We start from the raw sequence: 19671 nt of genomic DNA on the forward strand, positions 1-19671 counted from the left end.
TAGTGGGGCAGGGAGGTTGGAACTAGATGATATTTAAGGTTCCTTCCAACCCAAAGCATTCTATGATTCTATGACAGAAAAAGAAACTTTTCACCAAGATCTCATCAGATTCTCTTGATCATGACTGAACAGGGTATGTTTGGGGGGGTTGCTGGTAACAATACCAGTGGTTACATATGGCTAAGGCAGTGGTATTTTTCCTTTTTCACTGTGCCTGTGGCAAAAGAGAACTAAACCCATCTATTTTGTAACAAATCATCTTATGGTGTGTCATGAAGGTTAGTACCCTCAGGCTAAGATTTTTGAAAAGCCTGTGGGAGTTACTTGCCAATTGCCATTGAAATATAATGAAACTGGTGAACTTTTATTCTCTTGCTTCTCTGGAAAATAAAACTACAGTTGTATGGCTTCCTCTGGATGAATTTTTCATTAGGGCTTGAATTTCTGGACACACAGCAATCATTCTCAACATGTAATAAGCGTTTAGTAATCCTCCAGCAACACTGGTAGCTCTGGATGAAAAGAAGCTTTGTGTTAAAGAAGGACTGCTATATTAAATTATTTTTTTTCACTTATGTAAATGTTATTTTGTGTTATGCTTCTGAGGGCTAATGATCATTTGGAAATCAACATTTTCAAGGAGAAAGTTAATTAGTTTGTAAGTCATTTAAGAAATACTGCCTGACAATGGAAAGTTAGAGATAAAACTCACTTTTCTAAAGACAGTATACCTTCTTATGTAGAATGAAACCAAGAGAAAGCCACAATAATTAAACTATTTATTTTGCAGCACAATGCAAATATCCTTTCCCAGTTTCTTCATGATTGTCCACAGTATTTTATCAACAGCTGATAAAGACCTATGGTTGTATTTCAGCATTTCATATCTGAGTTATTTTGGCTGTGGAAGATCTTTCATAAGAAAGAGCCCTTTTATTTCACTGACTTTGTATTAACTGCCAATGCCAGTGGTGTTGGGTCATGCAACGAGGATGCTATAAATGAAAGCTTTGATATTGCCTCTTTCTTGGAGACAAATACTAAAGTGTGGTTTTCCTCTGATAAGTAATGGCACAGAAAGAGCCCCGTCTGACAGAGGCAGCGCTGCCAAGCAGAGGGCAATATCTCTGTTGCCACTGGACACGCACAGGATGCAGAATCCAGCACTGCTCCACCACAGAATGAAGAAATAGAGATGTGATGGCCAGATGGTCTTTTCCTATCAATATCCACTCATTGACCTTTCAGTAAAGTGTTGCTAACCCAAAGAAATGTGTTACTCCTGTCAAAAAAGTGAATCGGAACGGTTCATTCGCAGAGGAAGACGCTACAGTTGTAGAGAAAGGGTATGATCTACCAATTTATCTATACAGGGGAGTTATAATTATTTAATTGGGAGAAACTTTTTTTACTGAATTCTGCCATTCATGTCACTGCAAACTCATCGTCAGGAGATGGGTTGCACATAAATGACAGGCTGGCAAAATTATCATTTAAATTTCCCTACGCAAACTTTCTTTTTTAGTAGCAATACAGACAAGCATGTATTAAAAAGAGATTGACTTTTCTTTCTGATTCCAGACTATAGTAGCAGGGATAACCACAAATAAATGAAGGCAATAGAAGTGATGCAGATCAAGTATATCAATGATAAAATGTGAATGAATCCATCGCTTCCACCTCAACATCTCCACTTTTCTGGCAGAATTTATGATGAAATTCTGAAATACCCCTGGCACAGCCTGCAAAGGCAATATTACAGCAGTGGAAGCTATTCAAAGTCTTAAAATGAACAATGAGAGCTTTATGTTTTTGTTCTTAAAACCAGAACATAGTGGATATAGAATCACTGAATCAAAAGCCAAAGAAACTTGGAGTGGTCTGTCTCGGAGTTTCATTGCAGAGGGCACCACATTTTATATCTGCCGTTTATGTAGGTCATTTTAAATTATCAACTTTGACTTTTGAAATCACTCCCTTTCTTCAAAAAGAGAGATTGTTTTAATTTTGAGCAATCGCTTTGCTTCCCATACAACAATTTAAAGCCCCAAGAAGGTCACTGAAAAAAGTGATTTTTTTTCAGCCTGCCATGTTTAGTTGAAAAATGTCCAAACAATTTAGCCAGCAAATAATGACACAAAACTAATGGCATCTCAGTGACAGATGCAGTGTCCTAATTTAGAGTGGCTTGAGAACCAGCAAGGAGCACACATTAATCGCAGAACTGGACCCTTGTGGCTTTTAGTAATTATACTACTCTATTCACAAGCATTTCACCAGAATCAGTTGTTGCCACTGCCAAAACAAAGTCTTAGGAAAGAAAAGAAGAGAACAAGAATGAAATGAACGGCAACATTATCATCCTTTAGGCGTTATCAGGCAGGGATGCATTTCATAAAATGTGACAAGGTTATTCAAAGAAATCATAGACTTTCAAGTGGTCAAAACACATTATTCTGGCTGCCCAAAGAAGGCCAGAAGAGGTAAGTAATGAGGTGAAATTGTGTACTTTTAGCTTGAAAAAAAAAAAAAAAAAAAAAAAAAAGATAAAAGAGATGTTTTACTTTCCTTAATGAGGAATAGATTTTAAACTATGCTGAGAGATTAATAGTTACTATCATGTGACTACCTCTATACTAGAGTGAGAAGGAGTTTCACTAATTGAGAAAATGGATGACAGTTTATGACTGGATCCTGAACTGGGATGTGATGAGTTTGAAGTACTTTTTTACTTGTTTTACCAGTAACTGAAGAGATTCTGCTGCTTGGAAGTCCAACAGGATGTTGTACAACAAGGACCTTTTTCCTCTTTTATACCAACATTGTACCAGACCGTTATCATTGCTAAAAAAGATGAAGCCATGACTCTTTTGCTTATTACATTCTCCTTCTCTTTCCCCATGGTAAGTGCACAGCAATGGTTTCTGATTAATAGCAAGGACAAGGTTCCTTGGTATTGTAGAGTTTTCAGACTTGCTGAGCACAGTACATTTGATTTCATTTCAGCTGAATGTGAAAGATGAGTTATTGTATAGTGCTTGTGATTTTCCTTTCAATCACTGAACTTCAGCGTTTTAGGATAGGATACAAGTGGCACACAAATGCTCCCTTCCAGTCTCTGATAAAATAATAATAAAATAATGGATCAAATGCACTGCAGTCAGCTTGTATGTTAATCTGGATTTTTCCATGTCAAATACCTGCCCCTAATGTTGCTGGCAGTCCCCCATCTTCATGCAAAGGCAGAATTTATTTTTATATTATTGAGAAGAGATTATTTAGATCTTCAATTTTCTGTTTGTGACTAAATGCAATTCACTTATTCTAGTATGGCTTAAAGAGATGATCAGTGGGAAGAGAAACTCAGTACTGTAAAGCAAAATGAAACAGATGAGCTCTACTTTTCTGAAGGCTGCATGGCTACATTAAAAAGTTCATTGATTGTTCTCGTGGAAAGAAAAACAAATTTATTTCCTCTAATTACAAAGGAAATGTCAAGCCTAGAATATTCTCAATAGATTTTTCCATTATTGTTAGAGCTTCTCCGCATAAAAACATATTGCCTATTAACTTACTCCCTTGAGCCATCGTTAGTCCTTCTTCTGTGACTGGCTTCCCGCAGCCTTTGACTGTACAAGCCTTTACATAGAATTTGTACTTGGTGCTGGGGCTGAGACCCGACAGCCTCCAGCTGAGCGTGGAGCGGTTGGTTACGCTGACGTCGCTCAGAGGTCCGATTTCGTGCGTTTCATTTACTGAAAAAGGAAAAAAAAAGGAGGTTGGGTCAGATCCAGCAGCTCAAGGCTATGAACATGAAACGTGTCGGGAGCGCTCCTGCAAGGGAGGCACTCTGCAGTGAGCAGGAAGGATGAAGCCTGAAGAAGCATCTCTCACCTTCCTCCCAAGTGCTTAAATGGGATTTATCTCATCCATGTCAATCTCCCAACTGCTCGGTGAGCTATTACAGTTCTTAAAAAGCTCTCTGATTCTAGATACGTACATACTGAGTGGGAGGTAAAAATTACCGTCTCCTAGATCATTAAATATATATTAATTGCTTCTTGCTTTGCTTCCAAATATCTGCAAACTTTTGCAAGCAAGTTAAGGAACTGCAGTTCTGCTTTATTTCCTCTGCCTTGGCACAGCTGGCGGCTGAAGGAGGGTTTGTCACTCCCAAACTGCCTACATAGATGGACCCACTCTCTGCCCATAGTCATCAAAACCAAAGGGAAGATCCAGCCTCCAGCCCCTGCTTGCAAAGGCAACTGGGCAGTTGGGCAGTTCTTCTATCAGCAGAGATAAATAAAAAGTACTTTTTCTTTTTTTTTTTTGTAAATAGGGCACAATCTACACAGTCGAATCCTCTTCCATCCTCAAAGAACATGCAATATACCCTGAATTGCAACCACACCTCACAGCTGATGTTAGAAGCCTGGGACCAAAAGATCTTACCTGATCTTACCTGCTCAAAGTCTTTTCCCCGCTACTCAGTTCTTTCATAAGAGAGCAAGAAAGAAATACCCCTATTATTTAGTTGTTTCTCAATTAGATTACTCAGTAACATGAATCAGGGGGTGGTTGTCTGCATTTCTGCTGAGGCATTTTACAAGGAGGAGGTGCTCACTGACATATTGTAAAGACCTGAATAATTGTGACTAAAGTGCTCTCATTACAAATTATTTGGCACTGAATGAGTTTCAATTCAGTCAAATGCACCTACAATTTGTGGGTCTTCTTAAGGAGTATGTTAGGTATAATTTGCAAGTACGAAATAATCAAATTAGTCTGTAAATGTGGAATAGGGCATGGCAGCAATGTGAGCTTATGTTGGAAAAGTGGATGGAAGGCATTCTGCTCTGGAAGGTGACTTTGGCCTGCCCTCCAGCAGGCTGTGTGCGCATCACACTTCAACACACGCTGTCTGATGCTCTGGCTATTGCTGGAATCTCAGAAAAAGCTCTTCTCATCAGCCTCTGCTTTAAATAACTGTGCCCATAAACATCCCCCCCCCCCTTTTTTTTTTTTACCTTTCCCTTTTTTTCTTTAACTAATAATGCTTAAATTCTAAAATCGAAGTAAACCAAACACATACTTATCTGGTATTGCAAAATGTAGCCAGTGAGGTGGCCGTTTGCTTTCTTGGGAAGTCCCCATGACAGAGTGACGGAGTCCTTGTCAAAGTTCAGGATCCTTAGGAATCGTGGTTGATCGGGGACTGGAAGATAGAGGGATCAGCTATCAGAGAAGAACATTGAACAGGTCTGTCTCTACAAATACCTGTTAAATGAGGACATAGTTTAGTCCAACACCTACAATTCTCCTTTCTAGTGAAGGGTTTTATGAATATTGGAGATTTTACAATCGCTTTAAATAAGGAAACCAACTTGACTTGTTACATGGACAATTTCTATTAATGTCCCTCCATCCCATCTTCTGATTTTGTCTTACCTCCTTCTGGAGTTTCAAACACAATGGGGGAGCTTTCTGGTCCATCTCCTTTGGCGTTGTAAGCCAAAACACTCAAGCGGAATTCACTGAAGGGCTCTAGACCGGGAATCATCCCATAGTTTCTGTCTCCTACAAACGTTAGGAAGTGTTTCTCCGGGTGATGCCTTTTTCCATCCAGCATGCTTTTTGTTTTCCACCAACTGACCTGCATTGAAATTGGTATTTCTATAACAAATTATGTTGTAGGGGGCTGAACACGATATTGATTTCTTTCGCCTGCCCAGATGCAATCTATCCTTGATCTGGGATTCATTTAGTAGTTTATTCAACTACATACAAATATTTAAAGATAAATTTGTAACCTTGTAGCCTTTTAAATGTCCACGAACTCTGTCCCTTGGTATTCCAAACCAGAAGACTTTGACCAGTGTGCTGTTCACAACATCCACCGACACACCGGAAGGAGCGGCATCTGGAACTGCAAAAACAAAAGTGCTGCATATTAAAGACACTTGCAAGAGCTCATTTTCACACTGTTCACAGCTACAGGGCTTGGCTTTCCAGCTCAAGCTGTGGCAGTTCATGTAGTCTTACTGCAGGCAAGAAAAAAGCCATTCCACCTGCATCCAGTGGGTGAAATGGGCCAATAAACTTTATTTTGCCGTCTCAGGGCTTTCTGCTGAGGGCTGGGATACAGGTGCACTGGGACATATGAATTTCTACACCAGTATTTATGATTTCCTGTTTCAAGTAATGCTTACAGCAGTGAGAAGAATAAAAACAAAATGATTAACACAGCACTCAAGAAGGCAATCATAAAGTTTTTTTTTATAATCAATTTCATTTTACAACTAAGCTCATTAAACAGTAGGATTTTAATCACTACACAACACAGAAAGCTATTATAGCGCTTGAAAAAAGAGGCCTTGATCCATTGACAACTGAATTGCAAGGAAGATTTTCCACTGATAGATATAAAATTAGATCCACCACAGACACACAAAGAAAATAAACTTGCTGTGGGGTTCCTTTCTCTCTGTACTCACTATCCACCATCTCTTCTACTATAAACTCTACGGGGGAGGGAAGATACACCACCAAACCTTCCTGTTGCCCACCTCTGGGCATACAGTGGGGACTCTCCTGTCTGAGCAGCACCCAGACCATTCCCAGCGCTGAAGCTTTCTGCTGGTGAAACATCAGGAAGCACTCAGCAGGTTGTTAACACCAAACTGGTCCAATCTTGGGGCTGATAATGCGAATCTCAGTGCGACCACTCAAGGAGAGGAGTGCTCCAGAGAGCCTGCCTTAGGATTCCTTCCCCTCTGTAAATCTAGTGACGTTTTTTACATCTCTGATTACCACAGAAATTTTACTGATGGTCTCATATCACCTACCACAGATCATGATACTCCACAACGGCTTCTGTGAGAAGCTGCAGCCAGTGGAGAGGTGGGAGCAGCAGCACCTATGCTACTGGGGAGTGACTGGGGGGGGAGGAGGTGGGTTAAATCAAGGATGTGGCTGGTTGGTTGTTTTAATAAGCGGCAAAATACACGTTTGGCTTAGTCGGCTTATCCACTGTAGACTTTTCAAAGGCCATTCAAATTGTCACTCTTACAAGAACAACCTAAAGACTTCAGATTGTGCATGGGATGAAAACTGTCTGACTTAAGTTGTAAAATCAATGTGCAGATCTGAAACACGAACCGTTTGCTGCCCCTCCTGGCTCCTCTTTGCCAAGAGCTCCCAGCCCCTGCTGCTAAGTGGCTGCATATGCAATAAACACCTGTATTTGGGATGAGGGAAGCTTGGCACTCCCTGCTAGCAGGCCACCATGCTGTTTACTCCATTGCTGATTTAAATCCCTAATTCCTATAAAAAAGGATTCTTTTTGTTGGTGGTGGTGGTGTTAGTGCATAGCTGGGGTGCTTCCTAAGGTGAGGCTTGGCATTTCATTACTGCAGCTGGATACTTTTCCAGTCCTCCAAATATCTTCTCTAGACATGCAGTAAACACCGAAGGGGACAGACTGCTCTTCAGAGATGCTGGGGTGGCCTCAGCATTGACATTATCCAATGACCCACAGACATAGCATGGCTGTTGCATCCTGCATTAATTCGATTAGTTCACCTCTCCTAATGGGACATGATTATTAAAGCCCACCATGAAGACAGTGCTTGAAGAGGATATGCAAAGGGTGGGTATCACAAGTGGTTGGTGTGATATCAGAGCACCCCAGGCATCTATTTTGTAAAAATGGGTGGCAAGGGGAGAAAGCCTCTTTGTTTGATCTGGTTTGGATGATGCACAGAGTCCAAAATCAGAGGTAGGCAAGCACTGAGAAGACACGGGGATAGGGCTTGGAGAAGGAGCAGATCCAAAGCAAAGCCTTCCTCCAGTGAAGACTTCTCCAGAGACACAGGGAGGCCCGAGAGCAGGCTGAGCCGCTCAGGAGTCACAGAAAGCCACTGGACGGAAACGCAGCCTGGAGAAGAGGACCTGTTCTTCAAGGACTCAATAGACAAGGTAACACCCAGCACACATGGGAACGTGGCATCATCTATAAATTCCCTTACAATTGCCCAACGCCTGAGTGTTTGTACTTAATTGCCAGAGTACTTAACTTCTGACACTGTTAAACTGTTAAATCGGGCCCCTGACAAGCTAAGGATTTTTTTCCCCACCAAGTACAACGCAACGACTGCTACACTTCATAGACTTCTTATGGACTGTGGCCTTCAAACAAGTATCCAGACTAAGCCAGCAGCTGAGATTAATGAAAGCACAAGTGACCTTTCCAAAAAATCCCTCCAACTCCAGCAAGCTGGCATCCACAGCACTCAGCATCAGTCGCATTTGCATCTCACGTAGCCCATCATGCTGAGCCCTGGCATTTAAGCAGTTTTGGCCGTGGGCTGCCTAATCCATCACTCCCTACCCGATCATCCTGCATCACAACAGTCCCCCACCCATCATATTTTTACATGACAGTTTCGCAACTTACCGTCCTCTCCCGAATACCCGATGGTGATGTTTGGTTCCGGACCAGATCCTAAATTATTTACTGCTTGGACTTTGATCTCATAAGGCACAAAGGTGGGAGTGTTTCTCAGGGTCAGGGAATGCTTCTTCACTGTCTCCTCGTTCCAGTCTGCCTCGACTCCCCGCTGCCGCCAGCTGACTTTGTACTCCAGCCCCGGCCCGTTCCTCTCCATGGGTTTCAATGGCTGTGGAAGAAGTTAAAAGAGATCTTGTCTGCCTTTGTTGCAGTAATCATGAAACAGCAGCTGAAGGGAGGGGGGGAATAATTTTGGAAAGCATATGACAAGACTGGGAGGGAAAAGAGGGGAAAAAAAGAAAGCTTTAACTTTTTTTTTAACTTTAATTTTAAGATGACTGGAAGAAAAATCTCATTACTTCCAGAGAAAGGTGGGTGAAAGGCAGAGAAACAGTTGGATTAAAACCAGATTAATTGCTAGTAGACATATTTCTGCATACCACATACATCAGTTTTTGTTTTGCCACAGGTTTTCTTTGTTTTCTTCTGTGATGTAAAACCGCAGGCCTTTTAGCACAACTAAAATGCGTATTTTGGCATAAGGCTGTGTGTGCCTTTTAGTACAGCTAAAATCTGTGTTTTATCTTAGAATTTTATGTAGCACAGCAAGTTGGGTCATTAAAATTCAGATTTGTTCTAAATATGCAATAAATGTTTGAAACTAAGCCTGGACATTTAACGTGCAACTGCTGTGCTACTCTTTTTTACTGATCAACTGAAGAATTCATCACAGCATGGTTCCCATCTAATTAACATGAATTTATAAAATATTAGAAGACGTATAGCAATGTCATGAGATGTTCTCCAGTTGAGTTTATTTCTCTGAAAATGTGCTTCCTTAATTAATGAAGTTAACTGGTTACCTGCACTACCAAAACCGATGAGGGTAAATTCAGGCAACTGAAACAGCTGTGAGTATTTCCCAGCACATAGCCTACTTTTAATACTGAAATTATATATTGTACATATTAAATATATAATAACTGATATGTATCCAAGCTGCACACAGAGGTCTCGAATCAACTTGCAAGTGCCAGCAGAAAGTGATTCCCCCCATGGATCCCCCCATCCCCATGGATGCTCCTCATGCACAGGGGGACCTGGGTCTGGGCATCTGCAAAAATTGCCACTTATCTGCTCTGAGGGTATGAGGACCTTTGGGATGACTGTGGTGAAGCAGCCAGAAGACTGGGCAGCTCTCTAACAGGCACCACTGGAGAATCACTGCCGTGGCAAAGATCCCTGGGAATGGGATTTGCAATAGAAGCTGAAGAAGTAAAAAATTCCTACTGAAAAATAACTTCTTGTTCAGAGTTAAATTGCAGCACTGCTTGACTCTCACTTTGATCCCCTTTAATGCTGCAAATCCTTGGCTGAAAAGCTAGTCACTAATGCTCATCTGGTCTCTTAATCCAAAATAGGCAGATTAACATCATTTTGCAGCCTTTGTCTGCCAGAAATAGCGTGTTTAGTGCCTAGCATTTCCTCTGAAAAGCATAGAGGAAACACCATAAATGAATGAATATCCTGTTTACTACATTTAAATGATTCAACAAGATTTAACAAAGCCTGTCCATCCCATTCTTTCCCTTCAGTTGCAGTTTTCATTTCTACTTTTGCCCTGTCTGAGCAAGGGATTACAGGCTCCCGGCGAGGAGGAGCTCTCGTTCTCCTTTCAAGGAAGCATTGGTCACAGCAGAATTTCCCACCCACGCTGGTTATTATCACTCTGCATTTCTTCTGAGAGACAGAGTTGTCTTCCCTGACACTGAGCTACGTCGTACAGCAAAAATCCCCTTTCCAATCCAAGTCAATAGATCTAGAGGGCCGTCTCCTTTTGGCGTAATTATAGCCTAAATCATGAATTCACACTGGGGAAACATTTATTGTTCTTTGCTGCGAGCAGCAGATTGAGAAGTAAATCTCATGTAAATTGCGTTTAATTCCAGTCACCAAAAAATATGCTCCTTCCACAGTTGTTGAAATTTGTGTTAAATGAAGGCATATATATCTCTCTCCAAACTGTTGGCACAGAAGCTGTAAGCTTAAAAGCCAAGGAAGTTGAAGACTGGAAACCGTCCTCAAGACTTTACACGATTCCTTTGACACACATGCCTAGGAGCTTTATCTGCACTCCTTTAGTTCTTGATGTAAAAATTCAAGCTCACGTTCTCTTGGCCGAGTCATCTGTGTCATTTTTAAACCTCCAGGCTGGAAGGGCAGATGCTCTGTATAAAAACCATCCTCTCCCAGGGCCTGGCTGCTCCTCCCACAGAGCAGGGTAACACTACAGTTATTTTATGCACATTCTGGTATGCAAGATGCATACTCTGGGGAATTCTTACTGTGTTTTATGGGACTTTTATATTTCTTAATGATCTGTGAAGTTAGATGTATAAAATTGTCTTTTGAAACAAAAATGAAACTCAGGAAGGAAATCCAGAACATGTTTAAGTCAATAACAACTTTACCTTTGACTTCAGGAGCATCAAGGATCCTACCTATGGAATTTTCTAATATTTCCTAAAAAATAGGGGCAGGGAAAGGGGAGATGAAGCCGAGAGATCCATTATTTCTTTTTAAATGCAATTATATTAAAACAACATCCTGATAAATTCCATGCTGCTTTAGAAACCGCTGCTTGAAGGGAGAACTTTTTTCCCTGTATTGTAGCACCGATGGACACGTCTGCCTTACCTCCCATTTCATCACCATTTCATTTGGTTCAGAAGCTTCAACTCGGATGTTTTCTGGGTTCTTGTCTGGAGCTGGAACCACACAGGTGATAAGGTTAATTTGCACATCCTGGCTTTTATTTGCATTTATCATTTATATGCAAAAAAGGATGCAAAAAACTTTTCTTATTTCTGTATCACTGAGAGAGTGAAAGACATCTAAACAAAAAACATTCATGAGATTAATTACTTGGATCAGCAAAGCTGCTGTGACCGAAACACATTGTTTATGCAGTTTTGATTCCAAAGTGCCCTTGTTGGTTGGAGCCACCAGCTAACATGAAACTGTGACTTTTGGATTTCAAAGCACCAGATGTAGGGGGATTATGAGGAAGAGATTTTTCTCCCTATGGGGATAGTAAACAGAAGGTATATCATTAGTGGGACACACACAGCTGAAAAGCTGAAGGAGGACCTGAAATTGAAGTAACGGGGAAAGAAAAGAAAGAAAAATGCCAAGGAATGCAAATGCCGTGCTGAACAGTTGGCCTCTGGAATGATTTTCAGGGACACAACATTTTGTGTCACAGTGAGGAACGCACCGTGAATGAAGATTTTTGACAAGTTTAGCACTGCTGGAAAGCTCCCCATAAACACTGATCTTCTCCAGCAACTGCTTGTCCATAAAGGACTGCAATGGGGTTTTAAGGGGCAAGATCAGCAGAGGTCAAGAAAGTGGTGTCCTAGAGGCACCCTGATAGGAAAGACCTTGCCAACCACTCGCTTTGGTGTCCCTGGGCTGCCACCAAACAGCGAAAGCAGCACCAGGGACCCTGACTTCTTCGCACAGCCCTGAAGCACAGGAGGGCACTGTTATTCCCAGCAAAACACTAAAAATCACCAAATCACAGAATCTTCTAGGTTGGAAGGGCCCTTAAAGATCATCTTGTCCAACCATCAACCTAACTTTGACAAAAATAGACACCCGCACAACAAACAAGAAGCATCACCATCACTAAACCAGACCTCCCAGCACTACATCAACCCGTCTTTTGAACACCTCCAGGGATGGTGCCTCCACCACCTCCCTGGGCAGCCCATTCCGATGTCTGATAACCCTTTTGGTGAAAAAATGTTTCCTAATATCCAGCCTGAACCTCCCCTGGTGTAACTTGAGGCCATTTCCTCTGGTCCTGTCGCCTGTGACTTGAGAGAAGAAATGTGAATATTCAGAAAACTAGATGGCAGTGTTTACCAGCCGGAGGCGTTGCGTAGCGCAGGGAGGGTTTGCTGGGCTGGCTCCTTCCCACAGCGTTCACAGATACCACACGGAACTGGTAATTGACGTAGGGGGCCAGTGACAAAAGGGTGGTGGTGTCATTCCCGGGGACACGGCTCAGCTCCTGCCACCTCCCCGGCTCCCCACGGTTCTCTTCGAACTCGACAATCGACTCTGGGGTGGAAAAGGAACAAAATGTAAGGGAAAAAAAAAAAAAAAAAAAAGGCAGAGCCTGTATAAACGGCTTATAAATAGCGAGGATGGAAATGAACTTACAACAAATTAACTGTCATAGTAAAACCGATTAAGTATGGCTGCGAGCGCGGTTTGTTTCTTCTAACAGCCGTGACGCGCCGTAATGCTAAACAGGGCAAGATGATGCTACTAAAATCTTTCATACCATTAACAGGGCTGTTGTGGCTGGCCCCAGCTTTCCAGGATAGTCGAACACTTCGGTTTTGATTTTCTGAGAGCTGAAGGTCTTCTGGTGGATCAGGAACGTCTGGGAAATAATGAGGAAGCGTCAGGAGCATGGCAAGCTATTTCTGTTTGTCTCAGCATTTTCCAAAGGGCTGGAACATCAGGTTCAGTAAAGATGGTGGAAAACATCTTTAGATTTCAAAGCGGACAAAATTAGGAAAGTGGGAACTGCTTTTAAAGATTCCTTTTATTACATAAAACCAAACTGAACCCTCTGGTCCTGCTCTCTCCCTTATAAATGCAATATTCCTCCTCAAGTTCATTTCCATCTAGTCTCTTCATTGTGCTTGCAGCAACAGATTTTTCTTTTCAAATCAACACAGAGATCTATTTAATCATTAATAGATATTGACACTGCTCTGAGCAGAAAGTTATATTAGCACCACTTGGATTTACTCTGGTGCAAACCAGAGTGGTAGAAGGTGACTCAGCTCCGACAGTTATTGAACTTGGCCTTTTAGAGTATGAGTGCACAGATAACATTCATTATCCCAGCCATGGGGATCTATATTAAAAGGAAACAAGAAAATTCATTACCTGCCAGCTCGACTAATGCTGTCCAGAGAATATATCAGAGTCAGCTGGTGGTGGCTGGTGTGATAACAGCTCTGCACCTCCTAGGGATGAGTGTGGGGCTATACATGCCCCAAGCACACAACTGCCCCCCTCCTGGCCTTGCTCACCTTTCAGGGATGTAATCTCAGCCAGGGCTGAGGGTCCCAGCACCACCAAAACAGGCTGTTCCCCCCCACTATTATGGGAGACGGCAAGGGGGACACACGGCTGTAACACCACCTGGTTTCCCAACAGCACCAGGGGCAGAAAAGGTGACCTGTGGCATGGGTGGTTCACCAAATTGCCTGGAATTGAATCAATGCCTTCTCTTCCTGGAGAAGAGAAGGCTCCAGGGAGACCTTAGAGCCCCTTCCAGTGTCTGAAGGGTGCCTACAGGAAAGCCAGAGAGGGACTTTCTACAAGGGCGTGTAGTGATAGGACAAGGGGTAATGTCTTTAAACTCAAAGAGGGGAGATTTAGATTAGATATTAGGAAGAAATTTTTTACCTTGAGGGTGGTGAGCCCCTGGCTTAGGTTGCCCAGAGAAGCTGTGGCTGCCCCATCCCTGGAGGGGTTCAAGGTCAGGCTGGATGGGGCTTGGAGCAACCTGGGCTGGTGGGAGGTGTCCCTGCCCAGGGCAGGGGGTTGGAACTGGATGGTCTTTAAGGTCCCTTCTAACCTAAACCATCCTAGTATTCTATGAAATGTCATGGATTCAGAGTGACAGATGTTTATATTCCTTATGGCTGGCTCTGACAGTTTGCAGTCCGACTGTATTGGATTAGTTTGCTCACTGAAATGTATAGGGCCTGATGTAAAAGAGTGATTCCAAACTCCAAACTCCTTCCAACGTCCTTCCAAACTCAACACACACACTCCCCCTCCTTCAACGCAGCCCTGGCTTTTCAAAATCCAAAAAAAGTAAAGCCCAAGGAAATGAGATTGCACAACTTTGGGTCTTTGACCTCCTCCTGACACAATGTCTGTTGTTTTAGTATTTTTTTGCATTTATTTTCCCTATTTCTGTTGTACTTGGGAAAAAATCAGCGAAAGTACAGTTTAACCTAAAGGCAATTTTCCTCTTCTATTCTTGGAGTGTACCTGGTGTTAAAATTCAGTATATTAGTTTAAAGGTGGAAATGGTGCATCTTAAAGATACTCATTCCTCTATCATAGAACAAATATTTCGAAGTATTATAACTGGATATTTCTTTTGCTCTTGGTTGCCCATATTCTGATGTCTCCATCTGTGCCGTATTTAGTTCTTTAGCCATCTCACAAGTCCTTCATTACAAAAAAAGCCTGAATTTTCCATTTGGAAAATAACAGATATGGTTAACACACCAAGAGCTTTCTTATATACAATATACAAGGGGAAAAGAGCACAACACTGTTTTTCCTCTTCTGCGGGCGAAAGAGCACAACACTGTTTTTCCTCTTCTGCAATTCACCTTTTTAAAAGGGAATAAAATTCTTCATGAAACTTTCATAAGTATTGTAACGAATAGTCTACAAACATTATGAATTATACAGCACTAAGGAACGCAACACCATAAATAATGTGCATAGCACCTTCTTAATTTACTATTTACTGAAAAATACCATTCACTTAAAGTGTGAAAACATCTTGAAGGTCAGATCATCTTAGTTCTTTTTGCAATCAGTGCCATAAATAAATAAAAATGTAAAATGAAGCAAAACTGAAGCTAAAGGATATTAAAATGATGCAAAACTGTCGACAAAAAAGAATTTTAGCTATTTGCTGATGCATTTAGGTACATGTGCAAAGGAATGCACATCGCTCCACAAGTTCACTCCCTTAATTTCAAGTGGTCCTCCAGGAAGGGAGGCAGGTTGTGAAGAGGTTCACAGAAGGTCAAGCTTCAGACTCTGTGGGTCAAGGCTTTTCTCTGCCGTGAACTTGCTCTTTGCCACTGGACAACAATTTATGCTCTGATTCACAGAGATAATTAATCCTTTTAGATGTTTAATTTTCACTGATCTTTAGAGGATTAGGACATCTAAATACTGGCCTTATGTCTGTCTTCATCAAAACAGTCCAAGCGGTAATTTGTGTGCAAATCTCTACTAAAGTGGGGTGAAGGACTGGCCAAGGACATCAAAGCAGAAGCAGAGCCATTTTTAATAGGCTATTACACCTTCCAGCCTGGGCAGGCTCAACCAGACACTGTGGGTGACTCCTGAACTGAAAAAAAAGGCTGCCTCGTCTTAGGTATAACAAAGAGCTGAGTAAATATAAATGAAATGCTTGCGTCGGCATCCCCACTCCAGGAGACACAAGGGTAGCACCACGGAGGTTAATGAGCGAGAGGTACATTGTGCCTCTGTGAAATTGGGTTATTGAGGTTCTGTAACTGAACTGGGCAGAAGCAGCAAATAAGCAGAAGTGCTGCCATTGCATTATGTCCTGCATGGAGCTGCCTGCACCCCAGGAATATATTCTCTTACCGAGAACGATTAACTGTGTTTCGGCTGTGACACTGTCCAGGGAAGTGCTCGCCACACACGTGTAAACTCCTTGATCCTCCAGTGTCACGCTGGAGATGAACAGCGTGTCCCTGTCCAGAATTATCCTACAGGGAAAAAAAAAACAAACAATGTACATACAAATAAGGAAGACAAAAATTCGTAAGACAAGCCTATGACAGATAGACACCGTTGTTCTCCAAAAACTTGTTCATAAAAAACTTAGTAACAGGACATTCTGACTAACATAATTGCACGTTAGGCCTATTACTTTCAAGCATAATTACAGTTGTATTACACACTGTGCTGTAGACAATTATTTGGATTTTGTAGCAATTTAGCCTCCATGGCTGGAAGTTGGCGTGTCTCTCTCAGACTGAAAAGAGTCACATTGACACGCATCAGCTGAGTGCTGGAACATAGGAGTTTGGCACACCATTAATGAGGCAAATACGTGGGCTTTATGTCTGAATTTTGAACGGGTTGAGTAAAACTGAGCATTCCCAACCCACTTGTGTGATGTCCAATGCACCAGGGGAAGTTGGCATTAGGACAAGGGCATGGGCTCCGTTGCAGACATGGCATTTGCTTGGCGCTATCTCCCCCCACTACGTGGCCTCAGCAGGATCTTCAACCTCTCCAGCACCACACTATTTAGGAAACCATCTCTCTTCCGTGGTAATTAATGAAGACATCTGATTGCCCACTGGGGGACCCTTCATATGGAATAAAGGCTGAGCTCCACCCCTTAAGGTCAATGGGAACACCAGAGTCGGGCAAAATCCAGCCTGCACTTGCAAGTCCTAAACTCATACGTAGGAAAAACTTGTTGCTTTTCATGTGCATGATTTTAGGCAGAGAATCCCAGAAATCAGTTTTACATTCATTCTAACATTACAAGGACTTGCCTTGGCCAAACAGGTATCAAACACATGAAAATAGCAGTTCCACTGAAGTGGAGAAACAGGACCCCAGTTGACTGCACTGGGGCTAGGGTTGTATTTTTGGTTTTAACCAACATTTATGCAATATTCTGCTGTGATGGTGAGACAGTTAATAGAAAACAAAATCATTTGCCAGCTGTGGCTCAAAACACCTATAGATGCATTTATATTTATAAGTATATAAAATGCAGATCTATTCACATATCGCATGAAGAATTCTTGCAGACATAATTTGCATTTCAAGCTATTAAGTCTCATGTTTATTGAAACTCATGCTCCAGCACCGTACAGCATTATTCAGCTGAGATCAAGGAAGCTCTTGTTTCTTCCCTGCTTACCTGCCATCTTCCGTGCTCTTGACTGGCAGCTCATCTCCATCTTTCCTCCAGGATAATTTAAAACTGTGTTTCAAGTGTGAATCATACTCAGACTGACATTTCAATAAAATTGAATGTGATTTCAACACTCGGGGGTTCTTCGGAGTAACAACAAGTTTTGTAGCATCTGATTGATCACAGAAAAACACTTTGATTAGGAGAGAGAGACTATTACATCAAATTTTCAACAAGCACTTCTTATATAAAAATCAACCTTAGGAGCAATGATCATGTCTTTTTTTTTTGTTATAGATACAAACATTTCAAATGAGGGATGGTTGTTTTTAAAATAGATATTTGCCAGGATTTAATTTTCTGTCTTGAAAAATTCTTTTTTAGTTCACTCCAAACCAAAAAGCGCCAGAAAAAAACCCCACAAAAAAAGTCACAGGTGAAAATCCTTGTTAGCAGACTGTCATGAAATGGATGATAAAAAACCAGCATGAATATGATTTTTATGTCCAATTGCCATTTGAAATAGGCTTTGGCAACGATCCAAGAAAAATTACAAGCTTATTAAAGTCAAGTGAGAAAAAATTATTGCAATCAAGTTTGTTCTTTTAATTGACTCTAATTTGAATGCAAAAAAAAGATGAATAAGTAAGAAGAAAGCACTTTGCTGAATTTCTTATTATGGTGAAATGTTGTTCTGTGAGAATTTCATTGTATATTTTCATGTTTATCATCACTGTAAAATTTACAAAGCAAAGGGAGTGGGTGGAAACAGAGCACAAAAGGAGCATTTCTTTCTCGAGTTTGTCACAGCAAACCTGCATCTGAGAGTACTTTTAAGCACTCTATTAATTGAGAATTTAAGTTTTTGTGGTTTTTTCTTTTGTTTTTTTCTTTTTTTTTTTTCCACTGGCAAACCTTAATACCTAAGTAAGTTTGTATGCAAGCCACTGAATTTAACCCCTGTGCTCAACAGAAACTGTCCACTGCCACCACCTTGCCTGGGGAAAACCCCCTCCTGCCCAGTCAACCGAATAAATCCCTTAAAACAGAACTAGAACACAAGGTATTTATCTGAAATTTATAAGTAAACATATTTGAGTAATATTTTTTTCTCTATTTATGAATATTTCTCAAGTTGATAATCAGGCAAAAGCCCACTCTGAGGGCCCTCAACCAGCAGCATCCCCTAACTCAACCTGCTGTAACGTGCTTGGAGTTGGCTGTGGATATTAATTTGGAGCAATCTATTAATTAAGAATTTAAGGTTTTTTCTTTTGTTTTTTTCTTTTTAAGTAAGTTTGTATGCAAGCCACTGAATTTAACCCCTGTGCTCAACAGAAACTGTCCACTGGCAAACCTTAATACCTAAGTAAGTTTGTATGCAAGCCACTGAATTTAACCCCTGTGCTCAACAGAAACTGTCCACTGCCACCACCTTGCCTGGGGAAAACCCCCTCCTGCCCAGTCAACCGAATAAATCCCTTAAAACAGAACTAGAACACAAGGTATTTATCTGAAATTTATAAGTAAACATATTTGAGTAATATTTTTTTCTCTATTTATGAATATTTCTCAAGTTGATAATCAGGCAAAAGCCCACTCTGAGGGCCCTCAACCAGCAGCATCCCCTAACTCAACCTGCTGTAACGTGCTTGGAGTTGGCTGTGGATATTAATTTGGTTTTGGGATGTACCTGCTGATCAATAGGCTGGAAGTAGCTTTGGGAAGGAAGAAGCCCCTGGCTGTGGGGGTGCAGGGACCCCGTCTGGCTCAGGGAGGAACCCACCAAGCCCATGAGCACAGGGTGGGCTCTGGGCTCCCAGGGGTCAGCCAAGAACCTGCTCTGCATGTAACAGGGCTGATGGCAAGAAAGAGGGAAAATCCTTTCAAGACAGTAAAGTTAATGGATCTGGGAAGCAAACTGCAAGTTTTTGATGGCTTATGAAGCTTCTGCAAGTGTCAAGAAGAAAGTAAATGTTCACGTATAAGCATGGAGAAATCACATATATGTTACATGGCAATTTCAGGTCTTAGCGTACAGAGAATTTATAGCCTCACAGAATGTATCTATATCTTGGACTATTTACTAATGACTTATTTACTGAAAAATTTTAAATATAAAACCTTAGCAGATGTCAAAGGTCTTTCTATTCACTGAGACTTTACCTCTTATATCCAGATTAGCAGTGATTGCTCTTTTTCCAACAGAGTTTGCAGCCCAGCAAGCATACGATCCTGAGTCTTCTTTCTTTGTTTCTTTGATCTCTAGGGTGCCATTCTTATTTAGCTCATAGCGTAACGTTGAAAGTGGCTCTATGCTGTCATCCTTAGTCCTAAAGAAGATAATAAGAGTCATGGTTTATTTCTGGGGCTGCAGGAACAGTTTTTGCATGGTTAGCAGATATCGCAG

At 41.5% G+C, this 19671-nt stretch overlaps 1 protein-coding gene across 1 annotated transcript in view; it reads right to left on the reverse strand.

Annotated features, from left to right (window-relative positions):
• CHL1 (cell adhesion molecule L1-like) overlaps positions 1-19671 on the reverse strand; it is a 97265-nt gene that overhangs the window by 11762 nt on the left and 65832 nt on the right. The window contains exons 14-23 of the mRNA XM_014946790.1: positions 17268-17433; positions 15968-16092; positions 12864-12965; positions 12440-12637; positions 11207-11277; positions 8456-8678; positions 5811-5926; positions 5449-5653; positions 5093-5215; positions 3576-3755 (exon numbers count right to left, since the gene is read on the reverse strand). Of these exons, the coding sequence (XP_014802276.1) occupies positions 3576-3755; positions 5093-5215; positions 5449-5653; positions 5811-5926; positions 8456-8678; positions 11207-11277; positions 12440-12637; positions 12864-12965; positions 15968-16092; positions 17268-17433 (1509 nt within the window). The remainder of the gene's footprint in view (positions 1-3575; positions 3756-5092; positions 5216-5448; positions 5654-5810; positions 5927-8455; positions 8679-11206; positions 11278-12439; positions 12638-12863; positions 12966-15967; positions 16093-17267; positions 17434-19671) is intronic.

This window comes from Calidris pugnax, unplaced genomic scaffold (genome assembly GCF_001431845.1).
Source record: "Calidris pugnax isolate Ruff unplaced genomic scaffold, ASM143184v1 scaffold81, whole genome shotgun sequence".
In the NCBI taxonomy this organism is placed as follows: Eukaryota; Metazoa; Chordata; class Aves; order Charadriiformes; family Scolopacidae; genus Calidris; species Calidris pugnax.